Source organism: Plectropomus leopardus, chromosome 18 (assembly GCF_026936395.1).
Source record: "Plectropomus leopardus strain MGB_pleo_1.0 chromosome 18, ASM2693639v1, whole genome shotgun sequence".
NCBI lineage: Eukaryota > Metazoa > Chordata > Actinopteri > Perciformes > Serranidae > Plectropomus > Plectropomus leopardus.
This window is the reverse complement of record NC_142193.1, coordinates 26,039,209-26,061,496: the sequence shown is the minus strand read 5'-3', so window position 1 is coordinate 26,061,496 and position 22,288 is coordinate 26,039,209. Positions and strand designations below refer to the sequence as shown.

Below are 22,288 nucleotides of genomic sequence, written 5' to 3'. Positions count from 1 at the left end.
TCTGAATTAATGCACTTATAATGCTGAGAACACAGTGTTAAGCAAATCTGTGTAGTCTGTACAGTTTGAGTGACATGGCAAGAATTATCAAAGATGGATACTGCACTGGTTTCAGTGTGTGTGTGTGTGCGTGTGTGTGTGTGTGTGTGTGTGTGTGTGTGTGTGTGTGTTTGTTTGTGATATTTTAATCCCTTTGGCCGCACCTTATTGAAGCATTGTGCACAATTATGACAGGCAAGAGAAAAGCTTTAATACAGCATCAGTGCAGTAATGTTTAGATTGCAAAACCATTGTGCTCTTACACAGTGAATATAATGAAATATAGCCTGTACAATGCATCGCAATAAGAGCAGGAAAAAAACTTTTTTTTAGTGAAAGGGATGTGACATTTTATTTCTGAGCTCACATGACAGTGTATTTTTCTTATTGTATTAACAGTCAAATAAAGATGGTGTTGTTACTCCAGCAGCCACAGCAGAGGCAGTTGGTTTTAGATTGGTGTTTTGTTGCTAGTAGCAAAAGCACTGGTTTTACTGGTGCAGTTCTATAGCTGCTTGACTATGGGGCACCAAATATGAACATTTGGTTAAAATTTTTGAACTGATATATTTTGAGTATTTTGCACACTGCACATAAAAGAAGATGTTATAAGTAATTGTTAATGTCTTTATATTTATTAAAAAATCTAAAATCTATTTTAAATCTTAACAGGCTAATAAATTGCGATCTAAATGTCAGATTTAAATTTAGGTTAATTTAAATTTAGGTTTACTGTTACATACCAATATGTAATAATATACAAAATGTTAATAGTAGCTGACTGCTAATTACTATTGGGATATCTGTTGTATATTGAACTCTTACTACTTCACCTGTATAGACTCCATGTGTTTGTTCTCTAGCTTAGACTAAGATCAATAAAAGAAATCACTTATGAGAAAATTGCATGTAATGTTCAGCCGAGGCTAGTGGAAAGACCGGCACTCATGTTGAGCTTGTCCTTAAAATCAGGTTATCATTAAATCAGCTTGTTAGACAGGACACATTCTTGAAATCATTGCCTACAATAATAGGCTACCCTTCAGGTGAGAGTCAGAAACGCACACACATAACCTACTGCTAAAAGATACTTGTTGCATTGGTAGATGTGAATCTCTTAAGGTGATTCGTGCGTGCAACATCCAGCAACACCATCGTGAAAAGAGTTATATCTTTTGCAGTGTTATTTTCAGAAGTTTCAGAAATCTGTTTCACATAAAACAAATCTGGAATCAATAATAAACTAACTGTAGTACTTAACACAATGCATGGATCATTTCTAACAAGCCAGGAGTTCAGTTTTTGTGTTTTCCTCCATATCAAAGCGAAAGAAAAACGAAAAGACAGACCTAGAAGGCAAACAGGTGAGTAGACAGACAGATTTCAACTCCTGTTCATTCAGTATTTATATACCTGCTGAGTCAGAGGCTATTTTTATATCTCTGCTTATACCCTCCTCCTTCTTTCCTTCCCCTAATCAATGCCTTCCTCTTTCACCACCCGCCTGCTGCCTTCAGTGGATGACCTTTATGATGCCTGTAAGTGTTTCCACCATCAAAAAAGATGCATTAAATCATTAAACTTAAATTATTAAATAATATGGTATTAGAGAGTAATATGGTATTATGGTATTAGAGAGTCAGATTGTGGCCTGTTTGATATACATTTATGCCTGTATTTGACACAGTATTCATTAATTATCATTTTGTAGTTCAGTATTTTAAGTTAAGTGCTCCCTAATAAACGATGCTACTTATAATTGTATGACTGCAAGTCATTAATTCAGATAACTACCAAATACTTATTGCTTAATGCCCAGTGTCTTTAAATTTTCCAAAAACAAAATTAGCACAAAACAACTAAAGAATAATCTCATGTGGTGATATTTTTAGGTGAATATATTTACAATCAATGGGCTGATAAATGTGCTAATATTTCAGCACTAAGAGCATCTACGACAACATTGAGCTCTCTTTTTAAAGGACACCTCATGTGAAAAACAATCAAAACATGTTTATGCAGACGATACTCAACTATACCTCTCAAGTTAGCCAGATTTTAACAATATTGTTGTTAATTGTTATTATTTTAGAATAAAAATAAATAAATAAAAACAATAAATCTTAACAATTGTTCAATATAATTTAATTTATGTTTTTGATATTAGACATTTTTGATTTCATGTCAATACTAGTTTCACAGACACTTGGCATCTTAACAAATACAATAATACCAAGGCAGTATACTGTATAAAAAAATAGCTGTAAATGGGCAACTTAATTTCTCCCCTTGTTGCTTATTCACTTTAAACAAGCCACTGCAGATGTTTAAGGACTGTAAAAGCCCAGTAGCTTTATTGATAACCCATCAGACTCCCCTGGGGTGAACTCAAAACTACATCACACATTTTCTAAATACCTTTTAAATCAGAGAGTGTTTTTAAGGCTTTGGGCATCCCTTTTTCTGACAACCTGAGATTAAAGACAAAAGACAAAAAACTAAAAGTGATGGATCACCCTGCTGTCAGAGCCGGGTTGTCTAAACTGTAATTCTCCACATAGTTCAGGTCTTCATTGTTACAAACATGCTGTTTTTTTGTTGTTTTTTTTTTCATATTGAACTTTTTTTTATTTCTATCTCAATATGGGTATAAATTTGACCTGCTTGCAGTTTCAAAAGTACCAGATGGATAAAGCTACTTTTTATAACTATCACTAACATGGGGTGTGAAATGTAAAACTTTGGTTAAAAATTTCTCGTGGATATATTTTGAATATTTAGCACACTTTCCTCAGATTTAATTTTCTTCACATCATGTAACACAAAGTTATATGTAGTTGTTACCAATATGTTTGTGTGAAATCTAGACGTAAAATCTAAATGTTAAATTTAAATGCTAAATCTAATGTTGAATCTTTAAATCTGAATCTTAAATTTAAATGGAACTTTCTAAATTTAATTTGGATTTAACATTTTTATATACATATAAACCTATTGTTAACAATTGCAAATAGCATGTTGTTATATATGAAAGAAATGAGGATGGTGAGCTTAATATCGGCTAGAAAATTATTACTGAATTTTAAAATATGACACCCCATATATTAATTGGTTCTAATCTCAGAAGGACCAACAAAAATGTCATCCCGTTCTCTCCTTATGAGAAATGACTGGATATGAAAAAGTAATGACGAATCATTCTTGGCATTTGAATTAATATCAGCATTAATGTTGCGATAAAGCTATTAAGGGGAAAAGGGATCAACCCCGGCCCTGTAATCACTTAAAAATGTCTCACTTTATACTAAACATTTTAGTACACACACCTCAGTCTTTTATGGAATGTAAAACTCTGTAGGGATTGGTCTATTCTCTGGAATGTTGTTCATCAGGCCCATCGAAACACACACAAATGCAGACACACACACACTTCTACCTCACCCAGTTGACATCATTAGCAGAGGCAACACCCGACTATTTCACAAACACCTTCATAACTCCAGCTGAGGTGTTCTGGGGTGAAGGGAAATTTTGGAATGATGATTGTTTATTTGTTTATTGTTTACTCTCTTACAGAAAAAAAATGGTTTTGCACGTGTACATGTGTGGCATTACTGTGGGGCTGACAGTCTGCCTTTAGAAATGGGCTCTGTTTGGAAGTTCGTTGATTCAGTTCTCTGCACATGACGGAAATCAATAATTAATACAATTATTCTCCAGCCTTACTAACGTACACTTAGGGTGTGCTTATAGGTAAGGCACTTAAACGCCAGCGGAAAAATGTGGTTCAACTGGCCAGCTCCCAGCTAACTGAAACAAAATGCAAATCTTCCCAATCATTTTTTGAGATTAAACTCAATGATGTTAAAATGACAAAAGGAAGATCAGATACGTGTTTTTATTCCACATTAAACTAAATGTGCCATATTAACACATGCAAAATGCAACCAAAAGGCATAATTTGGCATCAATTGTTGCATTATGTGAAGTTTTTCAGAATCAGAATCAGAATTAGAAATAAAGATGGTTTATTGATCCCTGGGGAAAACTGCGGTATATAGTCAAACTTGTCAACACAGCATCATTTACCACATCATAGCCTAGGGGTTGGCGATCTTTGATAAATGCTCTCTCTGGGGCTGCAAAACATATTTGAGCCTCATAATTAAAGTAACACAGCCTATTAAATCTAAATTACTCAACATTACTAACAGGACTAAATATCTACAGCTAGCCTTGTTAGGGAGACTTAAGATGAACCACTGCTATAAAGGTCTGGCAAAATTTAGAGTTAAAGGCCACAGGCCATACATGTATGCCGTACGTTTTGGTTGACAACATGTTAAAATATTCTTTTTATTTGGTGTATAGGCTACACATTTATACAGTCTGAGAATGTATGAATCGCTTTAGACCTACAATGACAGATTAAAAAATAACCATTATAAATTTCCATATGATTTTTTTGTCAAAGCCACAGGGAGCCATGGGGAGTCACTGGAGTGGGGCTAAAGAGCTGCATGAGGCTCCGCTGCCGTAGATGCCTTCGCCTGGCCTAGCCTATTATCTACATATAGCAGAATAATGTCATGGTATTAGCTGTATTTTTACATACTCTACGAATGTGTGGCCATGTGTTTGTTATACTTCCATAATATTTGCTTGCAGCATCATGATAAAAAAAAGTTTGAGTGAAGCAAAATTCAATTTTCATTTAAAGCATCATGCCAGCCTTCAAGGAATAGTTTGAGATTTGTAAATAAACGTATTCCCTCTTCAGTGGAGAGCCAGAAGAGAGGATTGATACCACTCTCATACCTGTTGGGTGAGGTATACAGGTACAGTCAGCTGCTTTTGGAATAGCTTAGCAAAAAGACCGGAATCAGGCTCGCCAAGTTAAATGTTATATCTTGTTTAATCTGCACAAAAAAACAAAGTGTAAAAAGGCCACCCTGTGCTATTTCTTGGCTGGGACCGGGAAAAAATATCCTGGTACAATACACCCTAAAAAACAGTAAAAGGTTGTTTCTACGCTTCAGTTTTTGTACAGATGAAACATATAACAGAGTGTGTTAATGAGGGAGCTTTGAGGGTGGTGGAAGATGGATTTTATTACTTTTGGACTGAGCCTAGCGAGCTATGTCTTCCTGTTTCCAGGCTTCTGGGTAGCTAGGATAACCAATTAGTGCTTGTAGCCTTATATTTAAAAAAACAGATTTTTGAGTGGTATCAATCTTCTCAAATGATCTGCACAAGAAAGCAAATAAGCACTTTTTCCTGAAGGGTCAAACTTTAACCTCATTTTTCCAGCTTAGGGATCCTAATCATACTCAATGAGAGGAAACCACAAAATAGTTGCATGATCAAATGTTTCTTGTCTTATTGTAACAGCAACTGCATTGACACTTACCTAATTCCTCACAAAATCATACAAAATCTCAAAAGCCTTTGTTGAAGAGCATTTTTTAGACAAAATCTTCACTACACTACTTGCACTCAGGTGAGGAAGATTGAAGTTATTCAGCTATATACACCGGGCCCTACAACAAATTATTATGAATGCAACTATGTACTGTGATTGGCTAGTACCCGTCACATTGACGCACCAAGGTTGGATAAAGGCAAAAAAAGTAAAGGTTAGGGTTAATCTTGGATATTCTTTAAGATTGCATTGGTATGTCAATTACAAAATATTAACAAATGTTGACATATTATTTTCCATTTTAAGCAAAGAAAGAGCTGCTGAATGCACAGAGTGTACATACACCTTAAAGGATTGCCGACTAGACCTGTTTGTGTTTATGTCATATTTCAATGTTGCTACAACGCCCAGGGATAACACGAGGGGTGTAATCAGCCCCATTGGCTATTTCACCCGCAGTTGCAAATAGCATTGTTGGCTACAGACACCTGGGTGCAAAAACCACCTGCTTAAAATTTTTTGCAAACTGTGTGTTTGGTCGAATGAGTGTGGTCATTTTCTGATTCCTTACAGAACAGAATTTCATATTATTTTCTTTCTACACCTTACTGCCTCCGCCAAGAAGTTTTGTTTCCAGTTTGGTTTGATAATCTTTTTGTTAGCAGAATTCGGAAAAACTACTTGCCTGAATTTCCTGACACTTGGTGAAAGGGTGTCGCATGGGACAAGGAAAAAAAGGTTCAATTTTGAAAGCAAATCCGAATACTGGACTCAGAATTATGCCGGTCCAGTCAGTCATTTGGCGGTTCAATACAAATATTTGATGATTTGTTTTGTTTTCCATACGAAGTTTCAAAGTCTGAAATATAAGTTTATACTGACACATGTAAACTTATGTCACTCAAACATTGTCGTCGGCCTTCTGGTCACATTCCAGGTCAACAACTATGATCGGCTCGAGTATGTGTCTGGTCAAATCGTCTGCTTTAGGAATATGAAACAGCAGGAGGGAAACTGGTTATTCTGAGAGTTATACACACACACACACACACACACTTAATAATCTCCAAGAGACAAAGATGGGGTTAAAAGGACGACCAGTACAGCTTTTGATAGTTACACCTAAGTGACTCATTGATGTCTTTGTGGGTAAGGGTGGGGCTGCAGGCGTGTGCAGGGAGAGGTTTGTGGAGGTACAGGTGAGACAGGTGGACGTCACAGTGACAGTTTGTCTGGATTTTTAATCAGCAGCAACATCTAACATCTCTGCATAAAGACATCAACACCCGGCCGAGGTAAGACTGTCAGAGGTTAATATGGATTTAAAGAAAAAAAGGATTTGATTGTATGGATTCAGATTTTGTGTTTCTCGAGTTTTAAAGACTGGATTTAAATATGATGACATAACAGGAGTTATTATTCATTGGTATTTACGGTTTTTAACAGTATGTGTAGCCATGAGTGTAGCCCCAAGGACATGCAGCTCTTGTTCAGTGGCTTGGACTCTGGTATTTCTAGCTTTAAAGTGAACGTGCCCTTCAGCTGAACTACTTTTAGGAGGTTAACCTCCTGGTGAATGTATGTGCGTGTGTCTTGTTATGCTGCAGACAGTGATACTGCATTTTTAACGAGAGAGTGTCGGCTATCAAATATTTTGACTGCACTTCACAAAAACAAATTGAAGATGTAACTGTAATGGACTTGAATAGTAGTAACTGCAGTAGTAATAAAGTTGTTGTAGTAGTTTTTGCAGCATTTCTGGCAGAGGCAGCTCTATAATCGGATATCACTTGGGTCACTTGGATAAAATATGTTTTGTTTGTTCGATACTGTCAGATTTCTTCAGTATACTAATTTATTCTTACCAACATCTTTGAAATGTATATTTAAAATATAATGCAGAAATTGTGCACATTTCTTATTTTATTAACTCTATTGACGTATACATTATTTGAACATTGTAACATAATACATAAGTTTATATTTCTGAAACTTTACATTCTAGTTTTGTGCATTGTAATGTCGCACAATGCACGTTTCTATATTTTTCACACACTTTCCATATTCAGCACATTATATACGTTTTATTTTCTTAATATTTTACACACTAGTGTTAAACAATGCATCTGTTTTATTTCATATTTACATAATTATTTCTACTTTATTAGTTCCACATGCTTTACACTGAACAAATTGTAAACAAACTGTAACAAATTACATTTTCCACCCCAGAGATCAATAAATATTTTCGATTGAGTGGAGGAAGGGTGTTATGCCGTGCATAAAACCAATGACATGTGACTGTCTCTTTCTAAGGGTGGTGCCCAAAATGTCAAGTTCAGGGAGAGGCAAGGCGACACTGCGAATTAAGAAAAGCTCCTCTTCAAAACAAACATCATTCTTTCAGAGCATCAGAGCGTTTACCACAAACTCACTCAGAGATCTGACTGAATCTGATATTTGATTGACTTTTTAAAAATCTGTTTAGTTTGACATCTCATTCAAACGTTGGTGAGAATTTGAGCAAAATGTTTGTACTAAAAATGGTTTGGTGTTTTTCGTTATATACTGGATATAAAAGAAGAGCTGTAGTCACATGAATAACACAAAGAAAAAGAGCACAATGTCTAAACTGACTGTGAGTTTTAACCTTATATACGTTGTGATGGTATAGATAATAATGTAACGTAAATATACTGCCCAGCATTGTGGGCTGAATCTTTATTTTGGGGGGATTTTCTGAGTGTGTTTTTTTGTTTTGTTTTGTTTTTATTTTGTTTTTTGAGGTCAACTCAGAATTGAGGTCAGATTTATAATAGCAGACTTTCGGTTGAACTCTTGAGCTCTGAATGAGTTAAACTTACGCCCAACAGCTGTTGGATTATTTCCATATCTTAAGTGACAGTGAGCGGTCTATCGGGTAATTTCCACTAATTTCCACTAAATTACCCCCTGCCTTCATCAGCTGCTCATTAAAACACATCAGGAAGGTTAACATGATGAGAATATTACTCTCACTCTCTCGAAAACACACACACACACACAGACACACACACACACACACACACACACAAAAAGACACAAAGGGAGAGTCAGGTTTGACCAGCACAGACGCTACATACAGTTAGGCCACACCTATAGTTGTGTCTCAGGGTGTTCACTTGCCTCGAGGTTAGCATCAGAAAGAGCGAGCTTCACTGAACTCAACATCGTTTCTCTGGCAAACTACATTATAACATCAGTTAATCACCTAAAAGTCTAAACTGGCAGGAGTACATTTCATAGTCTTAACTCATGTACTTGCTTTGGGATGTTTTTCTGAGTTCGTCACCAGAATTTATCAGATGACAGAGATGGCAGTTATACTTCATACCTGGATTTTTACTGGGCCAGATGTCTAGATCAGTCACACCCACGGCTGTTCATCATTTAAAAAATTCCAATGCCAGCACCCTCAAGGCCCAAACAAATCGTCATCAAAGAGCGAGTGGCGAAGAATGCTGTCTGTTGCATCTCCTAACGTTGCCAATGTTTAAGACATAAAGTTGAACACACAGCAAAGACTACAACCAACTAGCATGTCTGTTCTGCTCCTGCATGAGAGGAAATAACTCATCCCAGCAGGCGGCGATAGTCTGTGTTTGTCATTCAAAAAGGGATATTCGATGACCGACAGGACGGATTCAGGATGAATGTTAACAACAAAACCCAATGTTGAGAGAACAAATGACATGACGGTGTGCTAGAAAACAATAACACAAATAATTACAAGCAGTTTCTGCAAAAGACCCCAGTGGCTAAAAAAATAATCATACCCAATAAAACAAGTGTTTAGATCTTGTTTATCCATTTGTTGGAGTTCCTTACTTATATTTTTCTTCTGTTGAGCTCAGCTGAACTGCCAATCAGACTGATTTCATTCACTAACTTGTTTTGCCATCCGTGATGCAAAAACAGTCAACAAGTGCCGACAACAGACAATGGTGCAGGAAACACCGAAAAAATATAGGGCGACAGATGTTTATCAACGGCCCAACATTGACAAATGGCTAACAGACACCAGGGACATAAATTGGCCGTGTCCGTTCTATATTTTTAACTTATCCACTTGAGTTGAGATGCTTCTGTCACCAGAATAAGAATGATGGGAGTTATACTTCACTACTGTCTCATTAGCTGGGCCAGTTTCAGTCGCAGCCAGGGATTTTCTACTTTATTCAACAACCATCATACAAATGTAAGCATTTACTTGCACAAAATGCCATCACCACTCCTTGTCGTTCAAACGATTTTTATACAAAAACATGTAGAAATTGTTCAAACAGCTGCAAACAGATTCTATGGGTTGTAGCTGCTGCAGCACTGAGCCGATAACATGCAAGCAAAACCCTACAAAAATCATCATTTCTTCTGAGTTTTTCTGAAATCTGGGTACAAAAAAGATACAATTTAAGCATAGTTTGACTGAAGAAGTTTTGATTACTACGTGCTACTTGGGATGGCTATGGTTCAGGGGGTAGACTGGTCCGATCCCCTGCTCCTCCAATTCTGATGCCAAAGTATCCTTGGGCTTGATACTGATCCCCAAATTGTGAGTGCGTGTAGTTGATGAGCAGGTGGCACCTTGTATGGTAGCCTCTGCCACCAATTTAATTCATGTGAACATGTTAAAATGGGTGGCATGTTGTGGTGACAGAAGCTCAGTCCATAGGGTCTTGGCTTGAGAACCGGAGGGTTGCCAAGATGCCAGTTCACCACTTTGGCACAGAGTCTTTAAACAAAAACAATTCCCGTCCATATGAGCGTTTTAGCTGCTCTAATCTCCATCCATACTAACACTCCTTAAAACGCATATCACATGACCATTCAGGCATACTGTGCAAGCGTGAGCCGGTGTTCCTGGTTTCCCACCAGGGATACTGACAACAATCATCCATAATGCATCACTTTTGACTGAATATGTGCCAGTACGAGATGATAGACATTTTTGTCACAGCACTAACGTATGTTCTAGGTCAGTCTTTGGCTCTATATAATGACAGGAAGCAGCATCACATTTGTCTCATACAGGGGAGAGAGAATGAGAAAGTGTTGTTACAGTGCTGACAAAGATCTTCTATAGGGTTTCGGTTTATTTTGTCTTTACTGCTGATGTAAAAGAAAAACCATGCTGTAATAATATTTTTCTGTGCTCTTTGTCTGCAGCACAATGGCTCAAAGACAACCAACCATCCCTCCGCCCTACCAAGGTAAACCTGAACACACTGTGCTCACACACACCTTCACCATCACCATCATCATCATCATCATCATCATCATCATCACCATCATCATCATCATCATAACAGTGGCTCATTAACTAGTCTTTGTCTCTCCTCCTCTGTCTTTCTCTTGCTTGTCCAGGTGACCAGGGTGCGGGTAACGTGGCAGTTTACAACACTCACCCTCCATTCCCCACAAAAGAGACCGCAAATGAGCCATCAGGTAGATTCACACGTAATGTTACACGTCCTAGAAAGGCACATCTAACACCTGTCTCTAGTACAAAGCTAATTAAGCTCGTCCATCTTGTCCTCTCATCCTCTTTCTCTCCATTTTCTGACACTTTATTCTCCCCCTGCATCAGTGTTCACCAGCGGAGGAGGAAACCTCAATGCGGGTTTCGAAACTGGAGATGGCAAAAAGAGGTTTGTGAGCTATGACAGGGCGCTGGGTGATTCTCCCGGCATGACGACCTGCAGCTCCTGCCAGCAGCAGGTGATGACCAACGTCACCTATAAAGCAGGGACGTACGCCTGGCTGATGTGCTTACTCTTCATCTGCTGCGGGTGAGTGTGCGCGTCAGAGCGCTTCCTTTTTGGCATAGCCACACTGACGAGGTTAACCTCCAGCAAAACAATCATCTATTTTGATTCATCTATTTTAGTCTGTCTTTTAATTTATTCTGTCTTGATTGTGTTTAAATCTATTATTAGGGGTTGCCAGAGTATCGGCCTGGCGATTTTTGGGGGCTGATATTTGGCATTTTGCATTTTTTTTTGTTTTTTTTTTGTATTAATTAAAAAGTGCAAAGAAAGGTCCACAAATGAGGCACTTATACTTTGTAAAACCTCAGGTAGCTATTTTTATTTATTAATTTTTAAGTTTCACTTGACTTTATTAAGTTGCTGGTAACTTGCTGTGTATGATGTTGAATGTCTCAGTTTTGATTAAACATTTTCAAAAGGCATTTAAATAAAGTCTGTTTGATAGTTTGATATATTCCAAATTCTAAATATTGACACAAAGACTTTCATTTTTATTGTAAATTCATATTGGCTCTAAATATCTGTTATTGATCTCATTAACAACTAAAAATCACTAACTATTATTACTTTTATTTCCACATTTGTAGTTGAATTTATTCTTATTGGTATGGGTTGTTATTGTTATTTTTGTTTGATAATAGCTTTATCTCTATTTGTCATTATCATCTGTCGTCCAGTTAATATGATTAAAAATATCTCTTGTTTAATTCTGCTTTCAGGTTTGTCTGGCCTTAGTTTGGCATTATTGTTTGGCTTTTATAGTCATATGGCCTCTGCAAGAAAGCTTTTTTGCTTCTGCTTTGCCTTGTTTGCCAAAGCACTTTGTAAACGCTGTTTTTAACAGGTACATACAATATAAATAAAGCTACTCTTCTTATTATTATTATGATCCTGTCTCTGCACAAGGACTTTGTTTTAACACTAGGAAGAGTCTTGCTTTCTTATGAAGATTTAGTCCTCACCCACATCCAATCATTTCTGTAAAACCCCTAAAAAAAGTGAACAATAAAGGATTGAAAAGCCAAATGCATAAAATTCAAAACAAAGCAAATTCTTTCATATAGCTACATGACACTAACTGCGTGTGTGTTTCTGTGTGTTTTGCAGGTTAGTCCTGTGCTGCTGCCTGATTCCCTTCTTCATGAACAGGTTCAAGGATGCCTGGCACACGTGCCCCCGCTGCAACAAAGTGCTGCACGTTGAAAAGAGACAATGCTGTAAATGACGAACATGAGGGCAGAAACTGAACCATAGAAATAAGAAATTACACTGTGTTACCTTTGTCTTATCAGCTGCACCATTTTCACGAAACTGACAGAGAAAGGTCACAGTTCAAAAGCATCTTGTTTTTATGGATAAGCCGTTACAATGGACGCAGTAAAAATCAAACATCATATTATTAGCAAACAGACTGGTAGTCATTGTGTTGTCGAAGTTTAAATATTATTATATTGCTCTTTTGTTTGTTTGTTTTTAAAGCTCTGGCAGATTAAATCAAACACACACCATGCACTTTTTGGTAGCCGTTTTTTTTTTCTCCCCATACCAGCAGAAAAAAATCTTTCCCTATTATCTTTTCTGAAACTTCTGCGAACATTTTGTTAAAAATGAAGGCTTGTAAATAAATTTGATCAAATACTTCACGTGTCAAGGTATCGTTCTTCGGAATTTTGCTGTTCAGAACATAACTGAGAGTATTTGAGACTCTGTGCACAACCCTGCATACTGTGGATTAATGCACTGAAAAAGCATCACCAAGAACAGACGGGAAGGAGCCAGCAGCAGAAGAGTGCAGTACCAGTGTTGCCAACTTTCTCATGACTTTTTAGACCCTCTTAACTTGGTACCTATACTTCTCCTGTGTAATCCAAATATACTTACAGTGATAGTTCATGTATAGTCAGTGCATTACACACAGCAGCTGGTGGTTGGTGCGCTCCTGGTTTGCAGAAACAGATGGCTCAGTATTACCGTGCTTTATAGAGGGGTTGATATCAAAACATATTTTTCCGTTTGAATAAAGGCATATCTAAAAATCATATTATCAGTCTAGAATGTTTTTAACCCTTTGAAATCTGGATTGTCATAATTTTTTTTGTGTTGCACTCAGACACCTTTCACAGGCATTTAAACCTTTGAAGCAGATTGGTTTAATTTATTTTGAAAACATGGCCAAAAGGCAATGAGCAACTTGACAAGAAATGTTTTGCAAATTGACAAAAAATGTTTTGCAAATTAGTAAAAGGTGACAAGGAAAATGACCCTGTGCTGCAAACTGAGGGCGCATCGACCGCCAGGTACTGTATCTGAGACAGCCCCACTTCAAAAATCCACAACTATCCCTTTAAGACTGTTTCTTGGTGTTGGTAAAATAGATAAATAAATAAATAAAGACCACTGTTGAGTTTAGTCCCTGTATTGCAAGTGTAGATTCAGATTCAGGTGTTGCACTATTTTACCAGCTTCTAGACGCACCTTGTGCAAAAAAATGCACCAGAATGCAGGAAATGATGTGTTTGACGGCCCGCTCCACAGCCCCTGGTGAGGGAGGGGCTGTGGGTGTGTCCAAGGGGAGACTTGCAGAGGTACAGGTGAGACAGGAGAGACAGGTGGACGTGACAGCTGAAACACCAGTAGCAGCTTACACACATCTCTGCATACAGACTGTGGCACCCCGCTGAGGTAAGTCAACTTTGTTGAGTTTAAAACTGAATTTAAAATTGAACAGGATTAAATATTTACAGGTGTAAGGTTTGAAGCCAATCAATACTACATTAAATGCAAATGATTGGTAATAATTAAAAAGTAGAGACAGAAGAAGACAAAAAATTAGCTTTAAATCACTCTTAATTAGTCTTTTTACTGTTGGAACAGGATGACAGACATGACTGGTTTTATCAGCTCCAGTTCAGTCTGCAGGAATATTTTTGAGTAAGAAGTTATTTTAATTTCGAGGTTTAGCTCTGGACACTTTTGTTGTTCTTTGTATACTCTTTCTTTATGTTTCTGTTTGCAATCTTTTATCATTGGTGGCTCTGCTATTTTTGGTTTGTGCAGTTACTGTATGTGCAGCCATGGGTGTTGCCCAGAGGACATGCAGCTCTTGTTCAGTGGCTTAGACTCTGGTTTTTCCAGGTGTACAGTGAACGTCCCTTTAAACTCAACTACTATTAACACATTAAGCTCCTAGTGAATGTACGTGTAAATGATGTTTCTGCTGAAGACAGTAACCGTGTCTGTTGTCAAATCTTATCATCAACACAAAGGAAAAACAGACTTTAGATGTTCACTTAAATTTACTTGAGCAGTAGTGGTACTACGACAAATTCAAGATTCAAAGATTCAAAGATTCAAGATTCAAAGTGTTTATTGTCATATGCACAGTATGGAAACATGTTTCCCTGTACAATGAAATTCTTACTTTGCTGTCCACAGAATGCCTAACGTGTAGAAAATATAAAAGAAATATGAAATATCATCATCATAGTAGTTTTCACAGTATTTTTGGTAACGGCAGCTCTATACCAGAATATATGTTATTCATATACCACTTTTTGGTTTGTTTGATGCTGTTAGATTGAGGTTTTAGTGCAAAACAAAAAAAAAAACTATAACCATATCTTTCTAAATATCATGCTACTGTCCTGAGACACATTAGTGTTTAACAAAAAAGTCAAGGCGGTACATTGAGTTGAGGAAAAACTAAAAGTTAACACAAAGTCACTGTTTAGTTCAGGGTACCCAAAGCTAAATTTAAGACTTGTTATGACTTTTTAATGTAACTCAGAAGGAAATTTGATACAATTTTAAAATAATCTAAATTGAAGAAAAAGAAAACGGACTATGAATGAATGAATGAAAACATAAACCGACAAAAATTACTTAGATTAAGGGACAATTTTGCCCAAAGATTTATCGGAATATAAAACATGACTTTTTTGGTGACATATTAATAATAAAATTAAAAAACAATTTTACCTATTATTCTGAAATTCAACAATACAATCTCATAAAAAAAGATTTATAAAATCCTACTTCTCTTGATTTAGTATTTTTAAGACCTTTCAGGATTTTTTTAAAAGATAACGTTACTTTTGTTATTGCAAGAGAAAAGAGAGACCACTGTCAAAACAGCCTTTTAAAACTTTTTACGGATCTGCCGGGACCCTGGTTTAGTTTGACATGTCATTCAAGTGTCAGTGAAATTTTAATAAATTAAATGTTTTCTGTGCGTTACTGGCTGATTTGGTGTCGGATCAGAATGGCGGTCAGACCAAAAAAAGAGACTCAGCTTTGGAAAAACTTGGACAAGGACCATCTCCCTATGTAGATATAATAAGGCAACGAAAACACAATGATTTTTATTTTCAGGTGATTATACACTATAGAAAACTTAATATAGTATATTTTAGGGGTCGACTGGTATTGGTTACCAATACAGATTTTTAGTAGTTAATGAGACCGATAGCCGATATTTGGAACAGATATGTATTTCGAATAAAAATGGAAATCTTTCTGTTAATATTTAAAATTTGGAATATAACAAACTCCAACACAAAACGTTGTTTAAATGCCTTTAGCAAATGTTTTATCAAAACTAAAACGTTCAACATCACATACAGCATGTTCCTGCAACTTAATGAAGTCAAGTGAAAGTTTAGGTAAAAACTTCCTCTGTTCTATTTTTGTGTTAAAAAATTCCCACTTTATAAAGTTGAACAGATGGATCGCAAAAATATCTAACGAAAGATGACTGTGTGAACGGCTGCTGTTAAGACTAAATACGTTGAAAAAATGTCAACGAAGACAAGTCTTAATGGCAGGCGTCCTTTTATTTTTTTAACTTATCCACTTGCTTTGGGATGTTTCTTTAGTTTGTCACCAGAATAAGATGGATGACAGTTATACTTCATAACTGGTTCATTAAGTGTGCCAGTTTCTCTCGATCAGCCGCACCCAGTTCTTCCATTTCTCCACCTGCTTCAGTGATGAAGCGTCAGAGTTTAAGCCGTCTGAGCCTTGGTCACGTGCTTCGGTCTTCTCTCACAGAGGACGCATTGTTTGACCAGCGGCCTCTAACTTTCCCCCTTTTGTGGATTTAAAAAAATCTCTGCAATGTGGCAGATGAATTTTTCGGAAGCCGCACCCAGACGCTGCCTCCATCAGCAGTCTCACGTCAAGTCTGATGACAGAAACACCAGAAGAGCAACTCCTCGAGTAGACTATTCGACTATTTGAGAGATCTGACTGACACTTACTCTTTTTTCAGGTCCTGAACGCACCATGACTTCTACAGCTAACTAAGATAAAAAACTCAAACCATCATAAAAACAGGAATATGCTGGAAACATCTACTTCCTTGACAAACCTGAATGCAACACGCCCAAACGTTCCAATTAATTTTGCACCAGCTGCAACGCAGCTCAGTGACTCAGCCAGTTATCCAAAACCAGTGCTTCCACCCTGACAATCAGCCTTTTTACTGTAGCTCTTCATCAAAACAGACACACGGGTTGCTGCCGAGGATCAGGCCACAAGAAATGAGCCGTAAAATGCTGAAGTTATGGACAAAAACATCTGGGAAATACATTTTAATTTACTTCTTTGAGCGATGTATTCCCTTAATTTTCATATGCTGGTATACTTAGTCGTCACTTTTTAAATGAAAACTGTCAACATGATGTCTTTCCTCAGATGAGCTCACTCAACAGATTTCTGATAGATTAGTGCGAGGCAGCAGCGACACACCCTCGGACTGCAACACAGAGAAGCATGCAGCTCGGTCACATTCCTGCACCAACATATGGGTGTATACAGGCCCTCTGTGTGTGTGTGTGTGTGTGTGTGTGTGTGTGTGTGTGTGTGTGTGTGTGTGTGTGTGTGTGTGTGTGTGTGTGTGGGAGAGCGAGAGAGACACAATGAAACAACAGTCATCTTCTCAAGTGAAGAAGTATTGCTGCTACACCTCAGAGCATGTAATGAATAGCGGGAGGAAAGCATGTGTGCATGTTTGTGTGGGTGGGGGGGGGGTATTAGATGATAGTCAGGTGTGTGCACTGTGTGTGTTTGTGTGGGTATGAATGCTTAGTCATGCTAGTGTGTTTTTGTGTTTCTTTATATGAAAGGAAAGACACAACCAGACAAGGGGGACAAAAGAGGTAGCAAGGGACAGTTGTGCAAATAGTGGCGATGGAAGCTGACTGTTGCGTACCATTACGTCACATGTATGTCAACCAAAAAGTCGCACTTAAACACCACAAAGACTACAGCCGACGGCCAGCGAGTGTGTCCGTCCTCTGCCTGTGTGAGAGGAAATAACTCTGTCTACCAGCAGGGGGCGGCAGTCTGTAAATGTCACTTTAAAAAGAAAGATTGAGATGCAATAGAGCGGTGAAGGGATGACGTGTTTTTGTAGGCCAGCCAGGAAGTTAGCATCACACTGGTTCCCTCGTCCAAAACCATATGGGATGTTTGAATGGGATTTGATTATTGCCAAAAATAAGCTCTGTGATGACCACGCGTTTATGAGACTTACACGTTTTGTTCAGCATGATAATCTTCACAGATGAACACAATTTTTGTGTGTTTCGAATGAATAAATGAAATCCCCAGAAGTAAAAAGCTTTTGTTAGGCTATAAACGAACTACATCGTGGTCGCACGTCTTAAACGTCAAAACTACAAACACTGTAAAAACACTGTAAAACACAATTGAAAAATATTAGAAATAGGTAAACTTTTCCAAAACTTTCAATGATTTTGACTAAGTCTGTGACTCTTCCAGGCCTGGAAGAAGTGACTGTTAAATTCCTTGACCTTTTTTCCAGTTTTTAATGACTGTGGAGACCCTGTCTATATTGTAGATTTCATTAACAGTGGCAGAGTCCATCATTTGGCGTGCTTCACAGGCAACAATGCAGCAAGAAAATAAACCATATAAATGATGGTTAACTGTTTTCTCTCTAATGTTTTGTTTGACACAGAATATTGTGGCATCTTCTCATAGAATTTAAATAAAGTTGTAATCCAGATTGAGGGTATTATAAGGGTTATATTAACAAAAAGAAGATGACAATTGTGACACAGATCAAAGAAAAATCAGGAGGAAATCAGACTGGATTTAGATGTCGAGGTATGACTGCGTCCTCTCAGCAGTCTTCATGGTTTAATGAACAAAGAGGGAAAAAAAATAAGCTTTAAACTCATGTCAGCCATCAAACACCAGACAGAGTCCCGCCCACAAGGTATACTTACAAGAAACATCCATAAAATGCAGAACGAGTTCCCTGAACTGACTAATTGACAGAGATGACAGACATTTTCATCAGAGCCCTGACAGATGTTTAAAGTCACACTTTGTCTCCATCTTGTGGCAGAAAGCAGCATTACATTTGTTTCACGAGGGGGAGAGTGATGAGAAAGTATTATTACAGTACTGAGAAGGTACTTATATGTTTAACAGGGTATTAGTATAGTGGTTCCTAACTGGTGCAGCCATGGGGGGCAGATTTCTCCTTTGTCATTAGCTCAAGGTCCACATTTAAAATAAATTACAACATATTCAGTTTTATTTCAGAAAATGTAAACAACGCATGACCTGAGAACACAAAGAAATGAAACATATTGCAACAATTAAGTGCAATTAATTGAAATGCAGTCAATAAAAAGACCACTGCGACCAATACAGTGCATATTGTTACTTGACGATCATTACCAAAAAAAAAACATAGAACATTTAAGAACATACGGAGAAAGCAAAGGGCAGCTTTAAAAGAAATGACCGAAAATTAGGAAGAAATCAATAAAGGTTCAAAGAACTTTCCTAACTGCACAAAAAACTATATACATACATACATACATACATATATATATGTGTGCGTGTGTGTGTGTACTACACACACACACACGCGCACATACTATGTATGTATGTATGTATGTATATACATACATACACATATATGTGAAATTATTTTAAACGTGGAATTAACTTTAGTTTTCTTTACATTATTCCCCAATTTTTTGATAAGTTTCCAATAATTCGCTCTGTCTTTGTCTCTTTTTTTCAGGTTATTTTCCTTGTCACCTTTTACTAATTTCTTAAAATTTGCAGCATTTTTTGCCAAGTTGCTCATTGCCTTTTCCTATGATTTTGAGAGAAATCAAACACAATCTTTAAAAATTTTGTGAAAGTTGTCTTAATATAGCACATGACAACTGATATAAATTCTGGTGTCATAAAGTTAAAAGGTCAAGGGTTTATGTATGAATTCATTTATTTTTTCAATTTCTATTTTCTTTCTCTTTCTATTTTGTTCTGTATTAAGACATAATTTTATGTTATGTTTTGGTTATATTGTATCAAAAAGCTGTATTTTACAGCATGAAACATCTAAATAAAAATCTGTAGGTCTGCACTTCAAAATAAAGTATGCTTTTCAAACTTCTTCACTGCTAATGAAAAACAAAGACATTTGTTATAATCTATTTCTGTCTGCGCTCTCTCTGCAGCACAATGGGTGACCCTGAACATACGCACCTTCCTCCCTACCTCGGTAAAGCTGAACACACCGTGCGCACACATCATCATCATCATCTTCATCATTATCCGCCTGGCTCTAAACTCATTTCCGTCTCTCCCCCTCTGCCTTTTGTCTTTCTGTCTTTGTCTTCTTGTCCAGGTGAGTCGGTTCAGACGCCGGTTTACCACCTCCACTCGCCATTCACCCCAGCTAATGAACCCTCACCGTCCAGCGAAACTATCACACCAGGTAAACTCCCACCTAATGTTACACTTCCAGGAAACACACGCCTAAAATCTTACTCGAGCACATAGCTAATTAACTCTTCAACACCTGGATCATCATCAGTTTATTCTCAGTTTCAACCTGTGAATCCTAAAAAAAAATGTAATTTTTTTTTAAAAAGTTTGATTTCATTCAATCCGGTTGATTGAATGAATTAATCCGGTTGTCATTCAAAGAAGTTTGGACACCTGAATCAAGAAAATTTGCTCTGTTTCAGAGTTAACATTCTCCCTTTGGCCTTCTCATCCTCTTTTTTTCCCATCCCATATCCAACCCTCCTTCCTTTACTCTCCCTCTCCTCTCCCTCCATCAGTGTTCACCAGCGGAGGAGGAAACCTCAATGCGGGTTTCGAACCTGGAGATGGCAAAAAGAAGTTTGTGAGCTATGACGGGGCTCTGGGTGATTCTCCCGGCATGACGACCTGCACCTCCTGCCAGCAGCAGGTGATGACCAACGTCACCTACAAAGCAGGGACGTACGCCTGGCTGATGTGCTTACTCTTCATCTGCTGCGGGTGAGTGTGCACTCAGGGAGCATCTCGCCCTTTTGGCATGACCACATTGATGAGTTTGGTGTCTGCTGGACTGCAGACCTACTTACACAAAATATTTTTAGCTCCAAGTTTCTATTAAAGAAGTATTTCTCTGCTGGAAAGATGGCCTTTAAATATAACTAGGATGTCTTTGTGGTAGAAAGATGCAAATACTAAATTGTTTTGCGCATGACCAGAGAAAAGGGACGCTTTAGCAGAGATCGTACTGCAGTTTTCCTAATTCAAATTGAGGGTTTAAGGACAAAAAGTGTCATTTTGTTGGACAGTAAATCTCTCACAAAAATTAAAATATAAATATAAAGATTTATATTTCATTCATCCCTCCCAAGATTTGGGGGAAAAAAAAGGAATTAAGGCCACATTTCAATAAGAACAGCCCAACTAAAAATGAAAAGTCTTTCCTTTGTGTTTTTAAAGAAATCCTTGTACAAATGATAACATTGTGAGAACGACCCTTGTGCACACAGATCTGCAAAAACAACCGGAAACGCTGTGTTATGCATTCCAGACCACGTGTTGACAGTGTAACTTTGTATTGACACAACGAGAATAACACCATGTGCATGCATTAAGTGCAGCCGTAACGTCACCATTCTCAAAGGATCCATGCATTGCAAGTTTACACAGCAATAGAAGGGGTTACCTTTCAAAAGTTTATACTCTGGGACCTGGTTTCAAAAGTTTGCGTTTTCAGGCCCCCAAAACGCTGTTGTTGTGTGAACGAAAGGCCAAACTGCAACAAAAGTTTAATGTTTCATGCAAGAACCATGGCCATATAAATGACCCCTGAGATGCATTTTGCCATATGCATCAGGAAACAATCCTTTCTCTGCACCAGAGCTCTATTTTCCAAAACAAATTAGTTGTTTTTTTAAAGAATAAAATATATATTATTCAGTCCTCCTCCAAACCCCAATAATTTTGGGACAGTCCCTAAAAAAGTGAACAACAAATTATTAAAACTACAAATGCATAATGGTCGAAACAAAGCCAATTCTTGCATACAGCAACATGACACTAACTGTGTGTGTGTGTGTGTGTGTGTGTGTGTGTGTGTGTGTACGCGGGTTTTGCAGGTTAGTCCTGTGCTGCTGCCTGATTCCCTTCTTCATGAACAAGTTCAAGGATGCGTGGCACACATGCCCCCGCTGCAACAAAGTGCTGCACGTTGAAAAGAGACAATGCTGTAAATGACGAACATGAGGGCAGAAAATGAGCCATAAAAGTCAGAAATAACAGCCTGCCACCTTTGTCTTATCAGCTGCATTTTTATGAACCTGACAAAGATGGGTAACAATTTAAATGTAGTTTACTTCTATGGAGCCGTTGAATTGGCCAAAGTAAAATCTTATTATTAGCATACAGACTGGGAATTATTGTGTTGTCAGAGCTTTAATATTATCTGCTCGCTTGTTGTTTGTTTTGTTTTTAAAAGATCCTGCAAATTAAGTCAAGCATACCCCATGCACTTCGTGGGAGCCATTTTATTTTTGTTCCATACCAGCAGAAATATCTCTCTATTATCTTTTACAGAAACTGCTGCTGCATACATTATTTTGTTAAAAATGAAGGACTGTAAATAAACTTGATCAAACACTTGATGTGTGATGGTATTGTTAATTTGAAATTTGGACAAAGCGTTAGTCTCATGATAAACAGAGAG

At 37.4% G+C, this 22,288-nt stretch overlaps 2 protein-coding genes and 1 long non-coding RNA gene across 3 annotated transcripts in view; 2 read left to right on the top strand and 1 right to left on the bottom strand.

Moving 5' to 3' along the window:
* The window catches only part of LOC121956166 (uncharacterized), a 34,526-nt gene that overhangs the window by 1,367 nt on the left and 10,871 nt on the right, over window positions 1-22,288 (bottom strand). The gene's annotated exons all lie outside the window — the stretch shown is intronic.
* Window positions 6,643-12,906, top strand: LOC121956165 (lipopolysaccharide-induced tumor necrosis factor-alpha factor homolog). The gene is made up of 5 exons (XM_042504289.2): window positions 6,643-6,756; window positions 10,667-10,710; window positions 10,865-10,945; window positions 11,088-11,289; window positions 12,376-12,906. Exons 2-5 carry the CDS (start codon window positions 10,671-10,673, stop codon window positions 12,491-12,493), a joined length of 441 nt encoding a protein of 146 aa, XP_042360223.1. The 5' UTR covers window positions 6,643-6,756; window positions 10,667-10,670; the 3' UTR covers window positions 12,494-12,906.
* Window positions 13,831-22,226, top strand: LOC121956164 (cell death-inducing p53-target protein 1-like). Its single transcript, XM_042504287.2, has 5 exons — window positions 13,831-13,950; window positions 19,776-19,819; window positions 19,946-20,035; window positions 20,385-20,586; window positions 21,702-22,226. The coding sequence occupies exons 2-5, from the start codon at window positions 19,780-19,782 to the stop codon at window positions 21,817-21,819; spliced, it is 450 nt and encodes a 149-aa protein (XP_042360221.2). The 5' UTR covers window positions 13,831-13,950; window positions 19,776-19,779; the 3' UTR covers window positions 21,820-22,226.